This window comes from Schistocerca piceifrons, chromosome 11 (assembly GCF_021461385.2).
Source record: "Schistocerca piceifrons isolate TAMUIC-IGC-003096 chromosome 11, iqSchPice1.1, whole genome shotgun sequence".
NCBI classification, from domain to species: Eukaryota; Metazoa; Arthropoda; class Insecta; order Orthoptera; family Acrididae; genus Schistocerca; species Schistocerca piceifrons.
The window spans coordinates 65,378,437-65,402,150 of NC_060148.1; the positions used below are offsets into that span (position 1 = coordinate 65,378,437).

Here is a 23,714-nt window from a genome sequence, read left to right on the forward strand (position 1 = left end):
AAGTTGTATACAACATTGACTGCAAAATATCTTTTGAAATTTTGTACGTACCAGGGAAAAATATAGGAAGCGATTAGTTATGTGTGACTACACTCATGCTCATAAATTAAGCATAATGCTGATACATGGCGAAACAACGCTCTGGTGGGCGGTTTGCGGGTTTAAATCACCTCGGTGTATGACCATACGGTGTGTTTGACCTGCGGTCGTCGCACGGTGGCGCTCGCAGCAGTCCACATACGCGGAGTGGTGTTGTGCATGTCAGAGTACGGTGAAGCGAGTAAGTGTGCAGAGTTTATTCGTGCTAATGCTGACTGTGTGTTGAAAATGGCTCAAAGAACACATATTGATGACGTTATGAGGGTAGAATACTAGGGCGGCTGGTCAAACACAGCAGGTCGTAGCACGGGCCCTCCGTGTGCCACAAAGTGTGATCTCACGACTGTGGCAACGAATCCAGCAGACAGGAAACGTGTCCAGGTACTCAAGTACGGGACGTCCACAGTGTACATCACCACAAGAAGACCGATATTTCACCATCAGTCCCCGCAGACAGCCACGGAGTACTGCAGGTAGCCTCTCTCGGGACCTTACTGCAGCCACTGGAACAGTTCTCTCCAGACACACAGTCTACAAACGACCGAACAGACACGGTTTATTTGCCTGACTTGCCAGGCGCATTCCACTGACCCCTGGTCACAGGAGAGCCCGTAAAGCTTGGTGTCAAGAACACAGTACATGGTCATTGGAGCAGTGGTCCCAGGTTATGTACACGGACGAGTCCAGGTATAGTCTGAACAGTGATTCTCGCCGGGTTTTCATCCGGCGTGAATTAGGAACCAGATACCGACCCCTTAATGTCCTTGAAAGGGACCTGTATGGAGGTCGTTGTTTGATGGTGTGGGATGGGTTTAGGATTGGTGCAGCTACACACCTGCATGTCTTTGATAGAGGAATTGTAAAAGGTCATTTTGCACCAGTATGTCCGCCTTTTCAGGTGTGCAGTGGATCCCACCTTCCTCCTGATGGATGATAACGCACGGCCCCACCGAGCTGCCATCATGGAGGAGTACCTTGAAACAGAAGATACCAGGTTATGGAGTGATTTGCCTGTTCTTCAGACCTAAACCCCATCCAGCACGTCTGGGATGCTCTCGGTCGATGTATCGCTGCACGTCTTCAAACCCCTACGACACTTCAGGAGCTCCGACAGGCACTGGTGCAAAAATGGGAGGCTGTACCCCAGCAGCTGCTCGACCACCTGATCCAGAGTATACCAACCCGTTGTGCGGCCTGTGTACGTGTGCATGGTGATCATATCCCATACTGATGTCGGGGTACATGCGTAGGAAACAATGGAGTTCTGTAGCACATGTGTTTCGGGACGGTTTTCTCAACATATCACCAATACCGTGGACGTACAGATCTGTGTCTTGTGTATTCCTTATGTTCCTATGGTATTAGCGCGAGTTTTGTGTAGTGCCACGTTGTGTGGCACCACATTCTGCAATTATTCTTAATTTATGAGCCTTACTGTAGTATAGAAACCTGACTCCAGTTATAAGGATCGATGTAAATGAAAGGAAAGAAGTAGTTAAGGAAAGAGTGAGACTGGGTCTATCCCCGATGTTATTCAATCTCACAGTTCAGCAATCTGAGGTGGAAACCAGCGAGAAATCGGGGGGAAAGTTAAAGTTGAGGGAGAAGAAAGGGAAACTTTGCCGATGACATTCTGTCAGAAATGACAAAGAATTGGGAGAGTAGTTGAAAGGAATGGATACTGTCCTGGAAAATAGGTTATAATATGGATTACAGCAAACGCTAACAAAGTGCAATGGAATGTAGTACGCTCACATCGGGCGATCTGGAGACAGTTACACTAGGGAACGAGACAGTAAAAGTGGCAGACGAGTTTTGCTATTTGGGCAACGAAATAACTGATTATGGTCGTTCTAGAGGAGAATAAAAATGCAGACTGGAAGTAGCAAGATGAACATATCAGAAAAAGAGAATTTTGTTACCCATATTATAAACTTAAGTGTTACGAAGTCTTTTCTGAAGCAATTTGGTTGTAACCTTGCACGGAAGCGAAACGCGGACGATAAGCTCACCAGACAAGACGAGTAGAGAACCTTTTGAAACGTGCTGCTACAGGAGGAAACCGAAGATTAGATACGCAAACATAGGAACTAACGAAGAGGTTGTAAACTGAATTGGGGAGGAAGGAAATTTGTGGCACGACATGAATAACAGAAGTGATCGGTCGACAGGGCGTATTGTGGGTTACCAAACAGTCGTCAGGTTGATGTTGGAGAAACTGTGGGGGGTTAAAAACTCCCCAGGGAGACCAAGGGATGAATACAGTAAGCAGGTCCAATTAGATGTACGATGCATTAATTAATCGGAGATGAAGAGGCTTGCACAGGATAGAGTAACGTGGAGAGTTGCAGCAAACCGGTCTTCCGATTGAAGACAACAACAATTAAGGGATATATTCCATTAAAATCGTTAAAGATGAATTTTTTTTGCAGTAAACGTCACTTGCAAAAATATGAGTTGCAACACCGCTTTTTTGTTGTCTTTTTACGATTCTGTACACTAAAAACGACGACAATAAGTCAGTTACATTTCTTAAACAATTTTGTTTCCATCGTTGCCTTGTGTCATTATTTAGACTGTCATGGGTACAGATGATAGAACTTTCTTATTTCACTCTGTTCCTTTAATTCTTCTAGTTCTTAAAATTTCTTCTTATTCCATTCTTTTTTTCTTTCTCTTGCACAGTCTGTTAGCTCTTCTCCTTAATTCTCTATATTGTTCCACATTATTTCTGGTTTTTCTCTGTAGCACTTTTGTTCTTGCCCTGTTCTTTTCCTCTATTGCTAACCTGCAATCTTCATCAAACCATACCTGGGTTCTTCTATTCCTTCTTGTGCCTATATTTCCTCTTCAGCATCCTTAATGGCTTTTTCAGTCCTGTTCCACCTTTCGTCTACTCCTACTGCGGTCTCTTCATTGCTCAACTTTCTGCTTACTGTTACTTGGTATATTTTTCACTTCCTCAGGGATGTTCAGTTTGTCTGTATTCCATTTCATCATCTTTCCTATTCCGTTGCCATTTGTTAGTGACAGTTCCTCTCTCAAGACTGATTTTATCACAAAGAGGTCTGAATCACAGTTTGGTCCTCTGCAGCTCCATACATCCGTAACTGACTTGGAATGGCGTGCAATCACTAAAATATGGTCAATCTGATTGACTGCTCCATTGGCTGCAGACTTCCAAGTACCCAGATGGATCTTTTTGTGTGGAAAGCAGGTACTTTTAATAATCATATTATTCCTTGCTGCGAATTGTCATAGTAAGTCTCCATTCTCGTTGTTTTCTTCATGTAGTGAGTATTTTCCAGAAACTCCATATGAGTGTTCATTCCTTTCTATTTTTGCGTTATAATCTCCTATTACTAGCATCAGGTCATATTTAGGTACTGCAGAGCATATTTTTTCCAAGTCTTCGTAGAACTGTTCTTTAATTATATCCTCTTATTCCTCTGTTGGTGCATGTGCATTGACTATTGATATATTCCTAAATTTCCCTCTTAGAAAAAGCCTTCTAGAATTTTAACCCATAAATGAAAGGATGTGCAGACTCAGACTAACTTCCCTTGTTATTATAAACGCTGTTCCAAGTTGGCCTGTTCTTTCATTTGACTACCAGACAGACTGTCGTATGGACGACAAAATAATAAGCATCTCTGCCGTAGAAAAACAACTGAAAGATTTGAAAGCAAATAAATCACCAGGTCCGACTGTAATTGCAGTTAGATTTTACAAAGTGTATCTACGGCCTTGGTCCCTTACCTAGTTTGCATCGATCGTGCCCTCTCGCCCAGCACAAAATCCCAAGCGACTGGAAGAAAGCGCAGGTGACTCCAGTACGTAAGAAGGGCAAACGAACGGACCCGCTAAATTACAGACCAGTATCCCTAACTTCTGTTTGTTGCAGAACCCTTGGCCATATTCTCAGTTCGAATACAATAAACTTTCTCGAGAAAGAAGCTTGTCTACTAATCAGCATGGTTTTAGAAAGCATCGCTCTTGCGAAAGTCAGCTTGCTCTATTCTCACGTGATAAACTGGGATCTATGGATGAAGGGAAAAAGGAAGATTCCATATTTCTAGATTTCTGGAAAGCATTTACACCAGGAATGGCCAAACGTTGCACAGTGTGCAGAGGTGCGGAAGTGCTGCACATGTGCGCACGTGTGCGACAGCGACATCTGTTATTAGACATGTGACCTAAATGAATCACAAAGACGAGTGTAGTGTACTCAACAGTGAAGAGCGGCAAGCAAAATTAAATGTCCTTCAGAAAATGGATGAGACACATCAACCCGATTTTACTGTACGTGAAAGTAACTGATACTTCTTGAACTCTTAGTTTCTTGTGTTACATTTATGTCTGTTTTACTGTACGCTGTACAATGTACTGTTTTCAATTTTCCAGAGTGACAACCACACTAAATCTTCACTGCGAGCAAGTTTTAAAATCGCATTAAGAATTGCACAATCTGGGAAACCCTTTTCCGAAGGGGAGTTTGTGAAAGGGAGTCTGATTGATGCTGCAGAACTTGTGTGTCCCACGAACGTTATCAGGTTTCAAGAAATCAGTCTATCCAAACAAACAGTGACAAGACGTATCAGTGCCATGGCCGGCGATGTGCACAGGCAGCTAATGAATAAGGCTAAATACTTTGTTGCTTACTCTGTTGCGCTCGATGAAGCAACAGATCCTACAGATACAGCCCACGTTGTGATATACATACGAGGTGTCGATAACGCACTTTGTGTAACAGAGGAGCGACATAGAAACAAGCACTACATGAACGCTGACGGCTGCGGCGTGCACGCTGTGACCCGGAAGTTGCACGTGTGCAGGAGCACCACACGCGTGCAGAATTTCTGGCCGGCCCTGATTTACACAGTGCCCCACTGCAGGCTGTTATCGAAGGTAGGAGCATATGTAGCAAGTTTTCAATGTTGGGCTCTATAAGGTAATGTAATAAGTTTCTAGATATATGAGTGGCTCAAAGACTTCTTAAATAATAGAACCCAGTAAGCTGTCCTCGACCGCGAGTGTTGATAAGGGTATCATCAGAAGAGACTCAGGCCCCCCCCAAAGTCTATAAGTCCCTCCAGATCCTCGAGGGTCATGCACTCCGCCTCACCTTCCGTATACGCCTCCCGTCCCCCATGCGGATCCTCTATGATCTCATTCCTTTCCCCCATCTGCTCCTATTCCTCGAACATATCCGCATCCTCTACACCTCCCGCCGTCTTGAACCCCCTCACCCCCTGGTTGCTCCTCTCCTCTCCCATCCCCGCCCCCTGCCCTCCATCTCTACACCCATCATCTCCTTTCCCAAGGTGGCTTCCACCAACTCCCCCTCCCGGATGATGCCCTCTCTCCCTCCATTTATCGCTCCTATCAACTCTGATCCTCACTCCCCCTCCTTTCCTCTGTCCTTTCGCTGGGCTCCCTCTTCCCCCCTTCCATCCTGTTTTCTCCCCACTAAACCTCTCCCTACCTCCCTTCTCCCTCCCCCCCCCCAGCCTTTTGTGTTCCCCTCCTCTGCCTACCCCACTCCCTGCCGCGTCTGCCCCCCACCCCTCTTATGGGTCCTCATCCTCCATCACTCCTTTCCCGGCTCCCCCCTTCACTTTTACTCTCCTTTCCCCCCTTTTTTATGTTCCCATCATCTGTCTAGTTTCCCCCCACCTGCTCTCGGCTGTGGTATGTCACATTTGCCACCTTTTTAGTGCAGTGTTCTAGTGACTGTTCAGTGTTGTTCGTCTTTCTCGTGTTGCGAACAGAAACCATGCTGTCGCTGGGTGTGAATTTTATGTCTTTTGCGAACAGCAACCAGACTGTCGCCGTGTTTTTTTAATCGTCTGTCTATTGTTTTACCTGTCTGCTTTGTATGTATTTTCTTAGCGTCATCATCCCTCTGTTCTTTGTGTTAAGTTCCACGATTTCTTTTCGCCATGTCACTCTTTAAGTCTCCGATGTTATCGCCTATTTTTAATATTTATTCTCTTCATCTTTTTAAGAAAGTCTGTAGGCTGAAGAGCGGCATACTAAGCTGCTGCCAGCTCGCCCCTTTCGGGGGGAATTGAAATTCAATAAAGGAAAAAAAAAAGAGACCCAGCGAAGTGTGATAGGGCCGCTGTTGTTCTCTGTATACATGCATGATTTGGCTGACAGGGTGGGCAACAATCTGCAGTTATTTGCTGATGATGCCGTGGTGTACGGTAAGGTGTCGAAGTTGCGTGACTGTAGGGAGATACAAGAAGACTTAGACAAAATTTCCAGTTGGTGTGATGAATGGCAGATAGCCCTAAATGTAGAAAAATGTAAATTAATGCAGGTGAGTAGGAAGTTGAAAGCTGTAATGTTCAGATACAGTATTATTAGTGTCCTGCTTGACACAGTCAAGTCGTTTAAATATCTGGGCGTAGCGTTGCAAAGCGATGTGAAATGGAAATAGCATGTGAGAACCGTGGTAGGGAAGGCGAAGGCTCGACTTTTGTTTATTGCTAGAATTTTAGGAAAGTGTGGTTCACCGGTGAAGGAGGCCGTATATGGGACACTGGTGCGACCTACTCTTGAGTAATCATCAAGTCTTTGGGACCGATTCCACGTTGGACTGAAGGAAGACATCGAAACAGTTGGAGGCGGGCTGTTACATTTGTTACCGGTAGGTTCGAATAACACGTAAGTGTTGTCGAGGTGCTCCGGGGACTCAAATAGGAATCCCTGGAAGGAAGGCGACGTTCTATTTGAGAAACACTACTGAGAAAATTTAGAGAAGTGGAATTTCAAGCTGACTGCCGAAAACATTCTTCTGCCTCCAACGTACATTTCGCTCAAGGACCGCGAAGATAAGATAAGAGAAATTAGGGCTCATATGGAGGTCTACGAGGGGGATAGGAAAGAAATGACCAGTAGTGGTATAGGGTACCCTCTGCCACGCACAGTACTGTGGTTTGCGGAGTATCTGTGTCGATGTAGATGTGGAATTAATATATCGAAGGAAAGAAGGTACACATCCGGTACAGAACAATGTTATTTCCAATAAGAACCTTGGAAAAGTGTACAAATATGTCAGCTAAGAGACAACATCTTTAAGTCATCCAACAGAATCCAGTACAATGGCGGTAGTGTAGTGCCTCTTCGACTATGTATACCAGATTCGTGATGCTCATTTGTGACAATCGAGACTGCGAGCAATAACAATAGGCTTTCACGGCGGCTGATGTACAATACGATTCCGTGCGATATGTTATTGCAGTTTTATACAATATAACACTTTTATCATAACCGCATGATTACAATTGCATTCCTTTTGTATCGGACATTGTAATGTTGAAACTGTACTGTGACTGCAATGTTATATTTCTAACGTAGATATTACACTTACATGGTATGCTATTGTAATAGCACTACTGTAAATGTGTTGCGTTTTATTGTATTTTAACTGCAATGTAACAAACCACACTGCAGGCTGTGAAACGGTACATACTGAAATTATTTTAAACTGAATCATCAAAAATTGTAACATTCACTGGTACAACAGCCGTATAGTTATAGATACCATGTAAGTTCAAATGGCTCTGAGCACTATGGGACTTAACATCTAAGGTCATGAGTCCCCTAGAACTTAGAACTACTTAAACCTAACTAACCTAAGGACATCACACACATCCATGCCCGAGGCAGGATTCGAACCTGCGACCGTAGCGGTCGCACGGTTCCAGACTGAAGCGCCTTTAACCGCGTGGCCACACCGGCCGGCTACCATGTAAGTTACAAAACACTCGTTCGACCTATACTTGAGTATTGCTCATCAGTGTGGGATCCGTACCAGGTCGGGTTGACGGAGGAGATAGAGAAGATCCAAAGAAGAGCGGGCGTTTCGTCACAGGGTTATTTGGTAACCGTGATAGCGTTACGGAGATGTTTAATAAACTCAAGTGGCAGACTCTGCAAGAGAGGCGCTCTGCATCGCGGTGTAGCTTGCTCGCCAGGTTTCGAGAGGGTGCGTTTCTGGATGAGGTATCGAATATATTGCTTCCCCCTACTTATACTTCCCGAGGAGATCACGAATGTAAAATTAGAGAGATTAGAGCGCGCACGGAGGCTTTCAGACAGTCGTTCTTCCCGCGAACCATACGCGACTGGAACAGGAAAGGGAGGTAATGACAGTGGCACGTAAAGTGCCCTCCGCCACACACCGTTGGGTGGCTTGCGGAGTATCAATGTAGATGTAGATGTAGAAGTAAGCAACGAGAATCATCAGGTACTTTGACACACACACACATATATATATATATATATATATATATATATATATATATATATATATATATATATATATACTATGCGCGCGTGTGTGTGTGTGTGTGCGATCAAAAGTATCCGGACATCCGCAAAAACATACGTTTTCATTTTAGGTGAACTGTACTGGCAGCTACTGCCAGGTACTCCATACCAGCGACCTCAGTAGCCATTTTAGACATCGTGAGAGAGCAGAATGCGGAATTCACGGACTTCGAACGAGGTCAGGTAATTGGATGTCACATGTGTAATACGTCTGTATGGGAGATTTCCACACTTCTAAACATCCCTAGATCCACTGTTTCCGATGTGATAGTGAAGTGGAAACTTGAAGGGACACGTACAGCACAAAAGCAAACCGGCCGACCTCGTCTGTTGACTGTCAGAAACCGCTGACAGTTGAAGAGGGTCGTAATGTGTAATAGGCAGACATCTATCCAGACCGTCACACAGGAATTCCAAACTGCATCACGGCCCACTGCAAGTTCAAAATGGTTCAAATGGCTCTGAGCACTATGGGACTTAACAGCTGAGGTCATCAGTCCCCTAGAACTTGGAACTACTTAAACCTAACTAACCTAAGGACAGCACACACATCCATGCCCGAGGCAGGATTCGAACCTGCGACCGTAGCAGTCGCGCGGCTCCGGACTCCACGCCTAGAACCGCTCGGCCACCGCGGCCGGCCCCACTGCAAGTACTATGACAGTTAGGCGGGAGGTGAGAAAACTTGGATTTCATGGTCCAGCGGCGTAAGCCACACACCAAGGCAGTAAATGCCAAACGACGAATCGCTTGGTGTAAGAAGGGTTAAACATTGGACGATTGAACAGCGGAAAGACGTTGTGTGGAGTGACGAACCACGGTATACAATGCGGCGATCCGACGGCAGGGTGTGGGTATGGCGAATGCCTGGTGAACGTGATATGCCAGCGTGTGTAGTGCCAACAGTAAAATTCGGAGCCGGCGGTGTTATGGTGTGGTCGTGTTTTCCATGAATGGGGCTTGCACCCCTCGTTTTTCTGCGCGGTACTATCACAGCACAGGCCTACACTGATGTTATAAGCACCTTCTTGCTTCCCACTGTTGAAAAGAAGTTCGGTGATGGCGATCGCATCTTTCAACGCGATCGAGCAGTGGCTACACGAGAATAACATCGCTGTAATGGACTGGCCTGCACAGAGTCCTGACCTGAATCCTACAGAACACCTCTGGGATGTTTTGTTGGAACACCAACTTCGTGCCAGGCCTCACCGACCGACATCGATACCTCTCCTCAGTGCAGCACTCCGTGAAAAATGGGCTGCCATTACCCAAGAAACATTCCAACACCTGATTGAACGTGTGTGTGTCTGTCTGTCTCTGTGTTTTACACATCTTCTGCTAAACCACTGGACCTATTTCAGCCAAACTTGGTGCTCATATCCTTTACTGTCAGGCAACCATCACTGTGGGGTAACAACCACCTATCTATTAAAGTTCAGGAGATATCACATCATAAGAAATGAGATGCGTGAAGACTTGCCGCGTCATACATTTACATTTGTTACTTCTGTGCTCCTAATCTATTGGCAAAGAAATTCCTACATATTTTGCACGTATGCCGGTAATTGCACCTGCAAAAAGTGCCGCATTGCGCATGGCGTTTAAATTGATTACTTCTTTGCTACTAAATCTATTTGCAAAACATTTCGAAGACTGTATCCATATATGCCGCTTAACGTGCCCACAAAATTACACAGATGAGGCAAGACATTATGACAACCTGGTAATAGCTCGTTTGTCTGTGTTTGGAAGGCAATACACCACTGATTCTGCGTATCAGGGATCCAACAGGGAGTCGACAGGTCTGTAGTGGTATGTATCGTTAGATGTCTACGTACGGGTAAATAAAGGACCGCTGAATTGCGTGCGCGGTTATAGCGACCCAGATGGCAAATCTTTTACATCATGCAGCGCGTCAGTAACCGTATATGTATAGAAAATAAACAAATTTTTTTTCTGCCTTCAGTTGCAAGGAAATTTTTACTCGTTTACGTAGGTTTCGATTCCAGTAATGGAATCTTCTTCAGAACAAAAAATTATTTTGAGAGGCAAACACTGGCCATGAGGTCCTTATTTCTGGCCGGCGTAGCTCCGTCTACGTTCGCCTTAATGGTTTTAATCTTGACAGACATAATCTTATGATTATGCGTCTTTATTGTTTTAATTTTTAATCTGTGACATGGCCAGTCTTTGGCTCTCAAAATACTTTAATTTTTTGTTCTGAAGAAGATTCCACTACTGGAATCGAAACCTAGGTAAACGAGTAAAAATTACCTTGCAACTGAAGGCAGAAAAAAAATTGCTAATTTTCGACCCAGATGGGTTCCACAGGATTTACATCAGGCGAATTTGGTCGCCGCGACATCGACGTGAGTACGCCATCATGCTCCTCAAAGCAGTGTAGCACAGTTCTGGCTCAGAGACAGGGACAGTTATACCGCTGGAAGAAGAAACCGCCGTGGGGGAAGACATCGAGCAGGAAGCGATGCAGTTGGTTGCAGCTGTCAGCGTGTCTTCGATTAGTCGACAGGTCCCACGCACGCGCAGCAGAACGTGTCTCCAATAGCGTAATATTCCTTCCAGCAACCTGCGTCCGTGGCGCGCTGCACGTTTCGAGCCGCCGTTCATCCCGATGACGGCGTTTGTGGAGACGACCAGCGACCTCCTGTAGCAAAAATGTCACTCACCGAGGTGCCGACACGTTTCTATTGATTGACGTGTGAGTCCCTACGGTCCCGTGCCCACTGCAATCGTAACTGACGATGTCGTTGGATCAACATATGAACACGTACGGATGGTCTGCTGCGAAGCTCCATGTTGGACAATGTACGAGGGTGAGTCAAATGAACACCTTAAATATTTTATAAATATTACTTATTGTGCAGCAGTGGTACAAAGCTGAATCAGTTTTCAACATAATCTCCCCCACGCTCAATGCAAGTCCTCCAGCACTTACAAAGTGCATAAATCCCTTTAGAAAAAAATTCTTTTGGTAGTCAGCGCAACCACTTATGTACCGCGTGGCGTACCTCTTCATCAGAACGGAACTTCTTTCCTCCCACCGCGTCCTTGAGTGGTACAGACATAAGGAAATCACTTGGGGCAAGGTGTGGTGAGTATGGTGGATGAGGAAGACACTCAAAATGCAGGTCTGTGATTGTTGCAACTGTTGTACGGGCAGTGTGAGACCTTGCACTGTCATGTTGCAAAAGGACACCTGCTGACAGCAATCCACATCGCTTTCATTTGATTGCAGGCCGCAGATGATTTTTTAGGACATCTGTGTACGATGCACTGGTGACAGTGGTCACTCTAGGCATGTAATGCTCCAAAATGACGCCCTTTTTCGTCCCAAAAGAGAGTCAGCATAACCTTCCCTGCCGATGGTTCTGTTCGAAACTTCTTTGGTTCTGGCGATGAGGAATGGCGCCATTCCTTGCTCGCTCTCTTCGTTTCCGGCTGGTGGAAGTGAAGCCTGGTTTCGTCCCCAGTAACGATTCTTGCAAGGAAGCCATGACCTTCTCGTTCAAAGCGCCGAAGAAGTTCTTCACAAGCATCAACACGTCGTTCTCTCGTTTCAGGAGTCAGCTGCCGTGGCTCTGGCTCTGAGCACTATGGGACTTAACATCTATGGTCATGAGTCCCCTAGAACTTAGAACTGCTTAATCCTAACTAACCTAAGGACATCACAAAACACCCAGTCATCAGGAGGCAGAGAAAATCCCCGACCCCGCCGGGAATCGAACCCGGGAACCCGGGCCGGCCGAAGTGGCCGTGCGGTTAAAGGCGCTGCAGTCTGGAACCGCGAGACCGCTACGGTCGCAGGTTCGAATCCTGCCTCGGGCATGGATGTTTGTGATGTCCATAGGTTAGTTAGGTTTAACTAGTTCTAAGTTCTAGGGGACTAATGACCTCAGCAGTTGAGTCCCATAGTGCTCAGATCCATTTGAACCGGGAACCCGGGCGTGGGAAGCGAGAACGCTACCGCACGACCACGAGCTGCGGACAGCTGCCGTGGCACCCATCTTGCAGACACTTATGAAACTGGAGCGCATCATGCGCAATGTGGAGTGCTGACGCATGACTAATGTGTAAACATGCTGCAGTGTCATTCAGTGTCACTCGGCGGTTTTCCTTCACTATGGCTTCAACTGCTGCAATGTTCTGTGGAGTCACAACTCGTTGTGCCTGACCTGGACGAGGAGCATCTTACACTGAAGTCACACCATTTGCCAACTTCCTACTCCTTTCGTAGACTTGCTGCTGTGACAAACATGCATCACCGTACTGAACCTTCATTCGTCGATGAATGTCAATAGGTTTCGCACCTTCACTACGCAAAAACCGAACAACAGAACGCTGTTCTTCCCTGGTGCAAGTCGCAAGTGGGGCGGCCATCTTTATACTGATACTGCGACGGTATGTGTGCATCTGCGCTATGCTGCCACCTACAGGCCATTCGGCACGCTGTTTGTAGCGCGCTTACCAACTTGGAGGATAACGGCGCGAAATTTTGTTTTGTTATTACAAATCTAAGGTTTTCATTTGACTCCCCCTCGTACGACGAACGGTGTGCTCCGAAAGACTTGTGCGTGCACGAGCATTGTGCTCTTTTGGCAGAGATGCCATCAATCCCACTTTCCAGAGCAGACAAGCCTCCGAGTACCACGTTCCGTGAAGAGTCATAGACGTCCAGCCATGTAGCACCCAATGGTACTTGCACTAGTCTTCTACCTCTTTCCGTGGACGCGCACGACAGTAGCACGTGACATTCGACCACCTTCTCCGTTTTGGAGAGACTCAGTAATAACAGTCCGCCCTTTGTCAAAGTCCCTTATCTCAATGGAGTCTTCGCCATTTGCAGGCCACATCTTTGGTAGGGTGATCCGTCGTTCCTGCCTGCCCCGCTCACCTACTTTTGTTACCTCGTCACGTGGCCGCAGCGGCGCCAGCCGGCATCCTACGTCGCGGTGGGCGGTGATCATTTTGTTTTCACTTCATTGCGTAGGCTTCAGCGGCCAGAGGCAGTCGAGATAAAAGTTTTCTGGGTATCAAATGGTTCAAATGGCTCTGAGCGCTATGGGACTTAACATCTACGGTCATCAGTCCCCTAGGAGACTTATCAAGGGAACCTCCCCATCGCACCCCCCTCAGATTTAGTTATAAGTTGGCACAGTGGATAGGCCTTGATAAACTGAACACAGATCAATTGAGAAAACAGGAACAAGTTGTGTGGAACTGTGAAAAAACAAAGCAAAATATACAAACTGCGTAGTCCATGTGCCATATATGTAATATCAAGGAGAACGTGAGCTCAAGAGCGCCGTGGTCCCGTGATAGCGTGAGCAGCTGCTGAACGAGAGGTTCTTGGTTCAAGTCTTCCCACGAGTGAAAATTTTACTTTCTTTATTTTTGCATAGTTATTATCTGTCCGTTCGTTCATTGACGTCTCTGTTCACTGTAATAAGTTTAGTGTCTGTGTTTTGCGACCGCAACGCAAAACCGAGCGATTAGTAGACGAAAGGACGTGCCTCTCCAATCGGAACCGAAAACATTTGATCGCAAGGTCATAGGTCAACCGATTCCTCCACAGGAAAACACATCTGATATATTCTATACGACACTGGTGACGGCATGTGCGTCATGTGACAGGAATATGTTGTCGACCCACCTAACTTGTACACTTGGCGAATGGGTAAAAAGATTCTTCTACCTTGCCCGATTTAGGTTTTCTTGTGGATGTGATGATCACTCCCAAAAAAGTGATGAAAACATAAGAGTTTGTCACATAAACTGAAAATAAAAATTTAAAATTTTCACTCGCTGGTAGATTTGAACGAAGGACTTTTCGGTCCGCAGCTGCTCACGTTACCACGAGACTACGGCGCTCCTGCGGTCCAAGTGTCATTGATGTTGCTTATCTTCCCATGAACTACTCAGTTTGTATATTTTGCTTATTTTTTCACAGTTCCACACAACTTCTTCCTGTTTTCTCAATTGATCTGTGTTCAGTTTTTCAAGGTCTATCCACTGTGCCAACTTATAACTAAATCTGAGGGGGGTGCGATGGGGAGGTTCCCTTGTTAGAACTACTTAAACCTGACTAACCTAAGGACATCACACAACACCCAGTCAGCACCAGGGAGAGAAAGTCCCTGACCCCTTTCTGGGTATCGTACAGCATCGTAATGCATAAAACTACTGCTACTGGAGAAAAACCAACGTTTCGGCCACGGTTGCAGCGGCCTTCTTCGGGGTCTAATGGTGCGTTCTAGCTATGCCGTGTCCCTTATATTTTGTTGTTACTGTTCACTGCGCATGCCATTGCGTCATAATTTTAAAAGGGCAATTTGTTTCATTGGTCACTTAAGGAAGAAGGAGAGGGAACTTTATTTTAAAAGACTGTTGTCCATTGGCTCTTGCGTTATGTACCATGATTGGCGGTCACCGTCGAATGAGGAGTTTGCTGCTGTTTACCATCTGCTGTACGTCGGCCGCGCGGCGGCAGTTACTCGTGCCTCGTGTTGACAGGGCGCTCTGTTGGGCTCTGATTGCTGGCAGCCGAGATGGGGCAAGCCTGAGTCCATGTCATTAGGGTGTTTAACTATTTCGATGGATTTTGCGTTTCGCCATAACCGGCTGCTTGGCCAACACACAGGCTTCGCTGAGTTTTATTTCTTCTCCGCAGTCTTGCTGATGTTCTGCCACGCCCGGGTTCCCGGGTTCGATTCCCGGCGGGGTCAGGGATTTTCTCTGCCTCGTGATGGCTGGGTGTTGTGTGCTGTCCTTAGGTTGGTTAGGTTTAAGTAGTTCTAAGTTCTAGGGGACTGATGACCATAGATGTTAAGTCCCATAGTGCTCAGAGCCATTTGAACCATTTGATGTTCTGCCACTGCGGATTTGTTGTGTTGCCCTAGACGAATATAGCGCTCGTGTTCCCGAATGCGCGTTGCTATTGGCCTACCAGTCTCGCCGATGTCTGCCTCTCCACATTCGCATTCCACCTCGTAAACGCCTGCAGTGTGTAATGCATCCACCTTGTCCTTGGTGCAGCTTAGCACGTCCTGGATCCTACGACCACTACAGAAGACAGGCTGCACCCCAATGCGGCGAAGGTGTTCGCCTATTCGGTTAGTAACACTGGCTGCAGTTTGTCTATTTCTTATTTGTGTTCGTCGACAAGGCTGTGTGGATCGATTTAGGGCTGTAGCCATTGGCTAGAAACGTTCTATGTAGCCTGGTAGAAGCCGGCCTCGGGGAAGATCAGTTTGGATTCCGTAGAAATCTTTGAACACGTGAGGCAACACTGACTCTACGACTTATCTTAGAAGAAAGATTAAGGAAAGGCAAACCTACGTTTCTAGCATTTGTAGACTTAGAGAAAGCTTTTGACAATGTTGACTGGAATACTCTCTTTCAAATTCTGAAGGTGGCAGGGGTAAAATACAGGGAGCGAAAGGCTATTTACAATTTGTACAGAAAGCAGATGGCAGTTATAAGAGTCGAGGGACACGAAAGGGAAGCAGTGGTCGGGAAGGGAGTGAGACAGGGTTGTAGCCTCTCCCCGATGTTATTGGCTCAAAATGGCTCTGAGCACTATGGGACTCAACTGCTGAGGTCATTAGTCCCGTAGAACTTAGAACTAGTTAAACCTAACTAACCTAAGGACATCACAAACATCCATGCCCTAGGCAGGATTCGAACCTGCGACCGTAGCGGTCTTGCGGTTCCAGACTGCAGCGCCCAGAACCGCACGGCCACTTCGGCCGGCCCCGATGTTATTCAATCTGTATATTGAGCAAGCAGTGAAGGAAACAAAACAAAAATTCGGAGTGGGTATTAAAATCCATGGAGAAGAAATAAAAACTTTGAGGTTTGCTGATGACATTGTAATTCTGTCAGAGACAGCAAAGGACTCGGAAGAGCAGTTGAACGGAATTGTCTTGAAAGCAGGGTATAAGATGAACATCAACAAAAGCAAAACGAGGATAATGGAATGTAGTCGAATTAAGTCGGGTGATACTGAGGGAATTAGATTAGAAAATGAGACACCTAAAGTAGTGAAGGAGTTTTGCTATTTGGGGAGCAAAATAACTGATGATGGTCGAAGTAGAGACGACATAAAATGTATACTGGCAATGGCAAGGAAAGCGTTTCTGAAGAAGAGAAATATGTTAACATGGAGTATAGATTTAAGTGTCAGGAAGTCGTTTCTGAAAGTTTTTGCATGGAGTGTAGCCATGTATGGAAGTGAAACGTGGACGATAAATAGTTTAGGCAAGAAGAGAATAGAAGCTTTCGAAATGTGGTGCTACAGAAGAATACTGAAGATTAGATGGGTAGATCACATAACTAATGAGGAGGTATTGAATAGAATTGGGGAGAAGAGGAGTTTGTGGCACAACTTAACTAGAAGAAGGGATCGGTTGGTAGGACACGTTCTGAGGCACCAAGGGATCACCAATTTAGTATTGGAGGGCAGCGTGGAGGGTAAAAATCGTAGAGGGAGACCAAGAGATGAATACACTAAACAGATTCAGAAGGATGTAGGTTGCAGTAGGTACTGGGTGATGAAAAAGCTTGCACAGGATAGAGTAGCATGGAGAGCTGCATCAAACCAGTCTCAGGACTGAAGACCACAACAACAAAACAGCCTTTTAAGCTCAGGTGTAATGTTTTGAGCATCACTTAGCACAAACTACCTGTTTAAAATTATGACGTAATGACATGCGCAGTGAACAGTAACAGCAAAATATAAGGGACACTTCTTAGCTAGAACGCACCATTAGACCCAGAAGAAGACCGCTGCAACCGTGGCCGAAACGTTGGTTTTTCTCCAGCATCAGTAGTTTTATACATTATGAAACGGTACCCAGAAAACTTTTATGTCGACTTGTTTTGGCTTATCAGCATTTATCATTGTAAGGCAGGCAGACTAGGAGCTATGACGTCATAAACACTGCGATTCGTGACCAACTGCTGCATCATGAGTAAGTTGTAATACAGGGTGATTCAAAAAGAATACCACAACTTAAAAAATGTGTATTTAATGAAAGAAACATAATATAACCTTCTGTTATACATCATTACAAAGAGTATTTAACAAGGTTTTTTTTTCACTCAAAAAAAAGTTCAGAGATGTTCAATATGGCCCCCTCCAGACACTCGAGCAATATCAACCCGATACTCCAACTTGTTCCACACTCTCTGTAGCATATCAGGCGTAACAGTTTGGATAGCTGCTGTTATTTCTCGTCTCAAATCATCAATGGTGGCTGGGAGAGGTGGCCGATACACCATATCCTTAACATACCCCCATAAGAAAAAATCGCAGGGGGTAAGATCAGGGCTTCTTGGAGGCCAGTGATGACCTGCTCTGTCACGGGCTGCCTGGCGGCCGATCCATCGCCTCGGGTAGTTGACGTTCAGGTAGGTACGGGTAAGGTTTCATAACTAACCTTTTTCGTAGGACTCTCCATACAGTTCATTGTGGAATTTGCAGCTCTCTGCGAGTCGATTTTCCTGGGCTGCGAACAAATGCTTGCTGGATGCGTGCTACATTTTCATCACTCGTTCTCGGCCGTCCAGAACTTTTCCCTTTGCACAAACACCCATTCTCTGTAAAATGTTTATACCAACGTTTAATACACCACCTATCAGGAGGTTTAACACCATACTTCGTTCGAAATGCACGCTGAACAACTGTCGTCGATTCACTTCTGCCGTACTCAATAACACAAAAAGCTTTCTGTTGAGCGGTCGCCATCTTAGCATCAACTGACGCTGACGCCTAGTCAACAGCGCCTCAAGCGAACAAATGTACAACTAAATGAAACTTTATAGCTTCCTTAATTCGCCGACAGATAGTGCTTAGCTCTGCCTTTTGTCGTTGCAGAGTTTTAAATTCCTAAAGTTGTGGTATTCTTTTTGAATCACCCTGTATATTCGTTATTTACTAATAAGACTCTCCCACAGTCGAGTCAACTGAAGGAAACCGCTGATACCTGGCAGCGGTTTTGACATATTTAAACAGTGAAGCCAAACGGCTAGGGAGAGGCATTGCCTTAGAGGCGATTACAAAATCGCCCCACAGACACGTGAAACAGCGTACAGAAACTGTCCGGGATAGTGTATTTACATATCTGTACATCATGCATATTTCTCTGTACGTCTGTTGCATAATTTCAATGGTGTTCTGAGGAATTTATGAAAGTGACATTTTTCGATATTACACTACAAATGAAATTTCTTTTTCTTTCGTTTGTAGATTATAAATGATTATAATGAATCTGCCTCGATTGCAAATAGAAACCGGATGTTGACCGCCGCGCGGGATTAGCCGAGCGGTCTAGGTCGCTGCAGTCATGGATTGTGCGGCTGGTCCCGGCGGAGGTTCGAGTTCTCCCTCGGGTGTGTGTGTTTGTCCTTAGGATAATTTAGGTTAAGTAGTGTGTAAGCTTAGGGACTGATGACCTTAGCAGTTAAGTCTCATAGGATTTCACACACATTTGAACATTTGATGTTGACCTAGGTTTCGGCGCGGATAACCACACCTCCTTCGGAACACACTAAAACTACAAACTGCCTAAAGCGGCATGGTCCAACATTAATACAGAACGCCCAAAAGGGCAAAAGACTCGCATGAAATGTAAAATAAACGGTACGTGTGTACCTTGTCAACAGCCGTACTTAGCTCAAACGTCAGAAGCGCGCTTCCTCACCCCAGCCAACGTTCGGTGGGCCGCGAGCTCTCAGGTAAACTCAGGTAATCATTAAATTATTCACGATTGCTGACGCGCTGCAATGTTAAAACTTCTGAAGTACTTGATTACAGTGAAGGATATTTATTGCGTTTTTCCTTTTCAATAAAAGTAATAAAAAAATTTATGCCGTTTCCGACTGCCTGAAGCATTTATCACCTTCTCTACGCTGCAATTGGATATTGGAGTACTTCGGCATGTTTTACCTGTCATATGTCTCTTGCTTCGCCATTTGTGCCGTGGATGTCTTGGATTGCAGAAGCGCGTATATCTACAATGCGTGACAAAAAAAGTGTAGCACCCACAAGACGTGGTGCAGTCTCAAAGTAACTTCGAACTCGAGGGTATCTAAATGATCAGAGTTGCAGTACTCTTGTCGCAGGTAGAACACCAACCGAGGTCATGCAGTGCCTAGAACACTGGACTCGCATTCTGGAGGACGACTGTTCAGACCCGCGTCCACCAATCGTGTGATTTCGCTAAATCGCTTCAGACAAATTCCGGGATGGTTCCTTTGAAATGGCACGGCCGAGTTCCTTCCCCATACTTCCCTAATCCGATGGGACCGATGACCTCGCAGGTTGATCCTCTCCCCCAAACCAACCAACCAACCAACAGGTAGGGCGGCCACCATAATTCATTATTGTTGTTTCTGTTTGCTGTTGTTACTTTCCCGGACCCGGACTCGAACCCTGATTTCCCACTTATTGCGAGTGTCCGTGCACGACTCACGGCTTAAGAGCACGATCAGATATCGTGGAATGGTTTTGAACTGTTCCACCCTGCACGTCACAGCAAATTTGCGCTCACATTTCACGCTAACGGAACATCACCAGCCCCGTGTTCTCTGTCAAGAAGGGTTGAGCTATCCGGGAGGTGCCAACAGCGCCAAAGGTTGTCAAGAATGTCATGCTTTTGCTCATCGAAGTGCGAACTGTTATTTTCGACCACGAAACGCTTGGGAATCAATGTCCCACAGAAGGTGGTGGTTTCAAATGGTTCAAATGGCTCTGAGCACTATGGGACTCAACATCTGAGGTCATCAGTCCCCTAGAACTTAGAACTTCTTAAACCTAACTAACCTAAGGACATCACACACATCCATTCCCAAGGCAGGATTCGAACCTGCGACCGTAGCGGCCGCGCGGTTCCGGACTGATGCGCCTAGAACCGCTCGGCCACACCGGCCGGCGGTGGTGGTTTCCTTGACGCAATTTATGCCACACCCTGAGGTCCTTTAATTTCGATTCTGAGCGGCGGTGTCTTTGAAACGTTATCCTTGATCTTGACCACCCATAAGAAAACCGCATGATTTCAACGCTGGGAGTTGTCGTTCTGACCTCGATTGCCGATCTGTGTAAAGAAGCGGTGAAAGGTGGGTAAGAGGGGCTGTGACATGTTCACGCTACCATTGGGCAGAATTGTGGTGAAATTTGTGGCCAATATGACGTCGTTATTGAATCTTACAGCTCACACGAAATTCTGAGATCTCGCCTTTTTTCGCATGTGACGACACCCTGCTGTCCGAAGTGTCGTCCTGAAACATGAAGGCGCCACGCTTTTGCAGCAGTACAGAGAAGTGTTGTACATCTACATCTATACTCCGCGAGCCACCTTACGGTGTGTGGCGGAGGGTACTTATTGTACCACTATCTGATCCCCCCTTCCCTGTTCCATTCACGAATTGTGCGTGGGAAGAACGACTGCTTGTAAGTCTCCGTATTTGCTCTAATTTCTCGGATCTTTTCGTTGTGATCATTACGCGAGATATATGTGGGCGGTAGTAATATGTTGCCCATCTCTTCCCGGAATGTGCTCTCTCGTAATTTCGATAATAAACCTCTCCGTATTGCGTAACGCCTTTCTTGAAGTGTCCGCCACTGGAGCTTGTTCAGCATCTCCGTAACGCTCTCGCGCTAACTAAATGTCCCCATGACGAATCGCGCTGCTTTTCGCTGGATCATGTCTATCTCTTCTATTAATCCAACCTGGTAAGGGTCCCATACTGATGAGCAATACTCAAGAATTGGACGAACAAGCGTTTTGTAAGCTACTTCTTTCGTCGATGAGTCACATTTTCTTAGAATTCTTCCTATGAATCTCAACCTGGCGCCTGCTTTTCCCACTATTTGTTTTATGTGATCATTCCACTTCAGATCGCTCCGGATAGTAACTCCTAAGTATTTTACGGTCGTTACCGCTTCCAATGATTTTCCACCTATGGCATAATCGTACTGGAATGGATTTCTGCCCCTATGTATGCGCATTATATTACATTTGTAGGCACCTTTGAGCCAAATTTTAAACTTATGCATCGGCACAGGAGGCAATTATGAGGTCTCGGAGAAGTAATCCTTCAATACTGATGCACAGTGTAGTGTGGCCACTTCTCGTCACGCAGGGGCACTGTGCAGAGCAAAAAATATGCAATGGCCACCTTTAACGCCCTGGTTAACTTATTCCATCTTCCCCAATTTAAAGGAGAAGTCATTGCTTTTCATCACAACTCACGTTCACTCAGGTGTAATGCTAGCTATGACATGGGGCTTGAAGTAAAGCGAGTTGTTACATCAGCATCCACTTGTCACACCCACCCTTCTACTTGTCCCACTCACCCTTCTACTTGCTGCACTGAACCTTCTATTTGCCATAGTCACCCTTCAACTTGACATACTAACCCTCCTACTTGCTGCACTCACCCTTCTACTCGCCATGCTCACCCTTCTATTTGCTGCACTCACCCTTTTAGTTCTCCCACTCACCCTCCTACTTGTACCACTCACCCTTTTACTTGTCATACTGAGCCTTATACGCACCACACTCATCCTTCTATTTCCTGCACTCACCCTTCTATTTGTCCCGCTATTTGTCACACCCACCCTTCTACTTGTCCCACTCGCCCTTCTACTTGCTGCACCCGTCCTTCTACTTGCTGCACTGACCCTTGAACTTGTTGCGCTCATCCTTCAACTTTGTCGCACTCATCCTCTACCTGTTGCACTCACGCTTCTGCTTGCGGTACTCACCCTTGATCTCGTCGAGGCTGGCGTCGACGCTGAAGGCGGCCACCTCGAGCGGCCCGTCCCGGCCCAGCGTGACGTAGACGGTGCGCGTGCTGCGGTACACCTCCATGCGAGGCGGCGGCGGGGGCGGCGCGGGGGCGGCTGGCGGCTCTGCAGGCGCGGGCTAGCCGGCATGGCCGCCGGCGGAGCTCGGCCGCCGCGCCCCGGGGGCGGCGGCGGAGGCGGCGGGGGTGGAACTGCCGGACTCGGCGGCGGAAGTAGCACTGCAGACCAGACATGAGAACGCCGGTTGAACTTTCTTGTGTTACAAAATACCGTCGAACATGAATTGCTAATAAGTATGTGTGTGATGTCCTTAGGTTAGTTAGGTTTATGTCGTTCTAAGTTCTATGGGACTGATGACCTCAGATGTTAAGTCCCATAATGCTCAGAGCCATTTGAACCATAAATATGCACCAACTGTAGAAAACTTGAGCCAGACGAAAGATCACGTCGAAAAGAATACAGAAAACGTAAAAAACGGAATCCAGAACGAATGTAAGAGCTACGAGTGTGCTGAAAAAGAAATGAGGAAAAGCCGCAAAAGCGATGACGTAGCTGAACCCACTGGGTATTGGCGGTTTTGAGTTTACTACGATCTTCTCACGAAAAACTTACGTCTCGGACTCCGAATGCTGATGTAGAAATTTTTGTTAACTTCCATTGGGACGAAAGTGTGTGTCATTACAAGAAATTGAAATATGGTTGAAAAATGTGAAAGGAACTTCCATATGCAGTAATAACTGCGGGGCAGCAACAATAAAAAACCGGCAGAAGTTGCAAATTTTGCTTTTTTTAATTTACTCGCGAACTATTTTCAGGCCAGGACCCATTTTCATATCATCGTAACAGGTAATCGAGATGGTATTTCCGAAGTCGATGAAAACTTGTCAAAAACATATGCGCGCATTAGTGTCCAAAATTAAAGCAACAAATCGCCATTTCCGCGTCTTGTGTCTAATTCACAAAGTGTCAACAGATGTCCGTATGGTCTAGGTTCTGCAAAGGAGATGGCATTCCGGTCGACAGTCAGCGATGACCTCAGGTCACCTATCAAAGGCTGTAGTTTGTGCCGGGTAGTCCCATATCCACAACCGCTGTGTACAATCACAGACGGTGCAGTATGACACAGAGATGCCTACATTACACTTGTCCGTCCTCTGCTGGAAATATTGCTGCTCAGTTTGGAGTCCTTACCGCGTAGGATTGACGGAGGACATCGAAAAAGTGCAAAGAAGGGCAGCTCGTTTCCTGATATCGCGCAATAGGGGTGAGAGTGTCACTGATATGATACGCGAGTTGGGGTGGCAGTCACTGAAACAAAGGCGGTTTTGTTTACGGCGAGATCTATTTACGAAGTTTCAATCGCCGACTTTCTCTTCCGATTGCGAAAATATTTTGTTGACACTCCACCTACGTAGGGAGAAATGAATGTCATAATAAAACAAGAGAA

At 46.1% G+C, this 23,714-nt stretch overlaps 1 protein-coding gene across 1 annotated transcript in view; it reads right to left on the reverse strand.

Annotated features, from left to right (window-relative positions):
- The window catches only part of LOC124720051 (high affinity cGMP-specific 3',5'-cyclic phosphodiesterase 9A), a gene marked incomplete at its 3' end in the record, with an annotated part of 606,367 nt that extends 584,036 nt beyond the window's left edge, over positions 1–22,331 (reverse strand). Inside the window, exon 1 of the mRNA XM_047245312.1 lies at positions 22,226–22,331. Coding sequence (XP_047101268.1) covers positions 22,226–22,331 — 106 coding nt within the window. The remainder of the gene's footprint in view (positions 1–22,225) is intronic.
- Between the last annotated feature and the right edge of the window lie 1,383 nt (positions 22,332–23,714).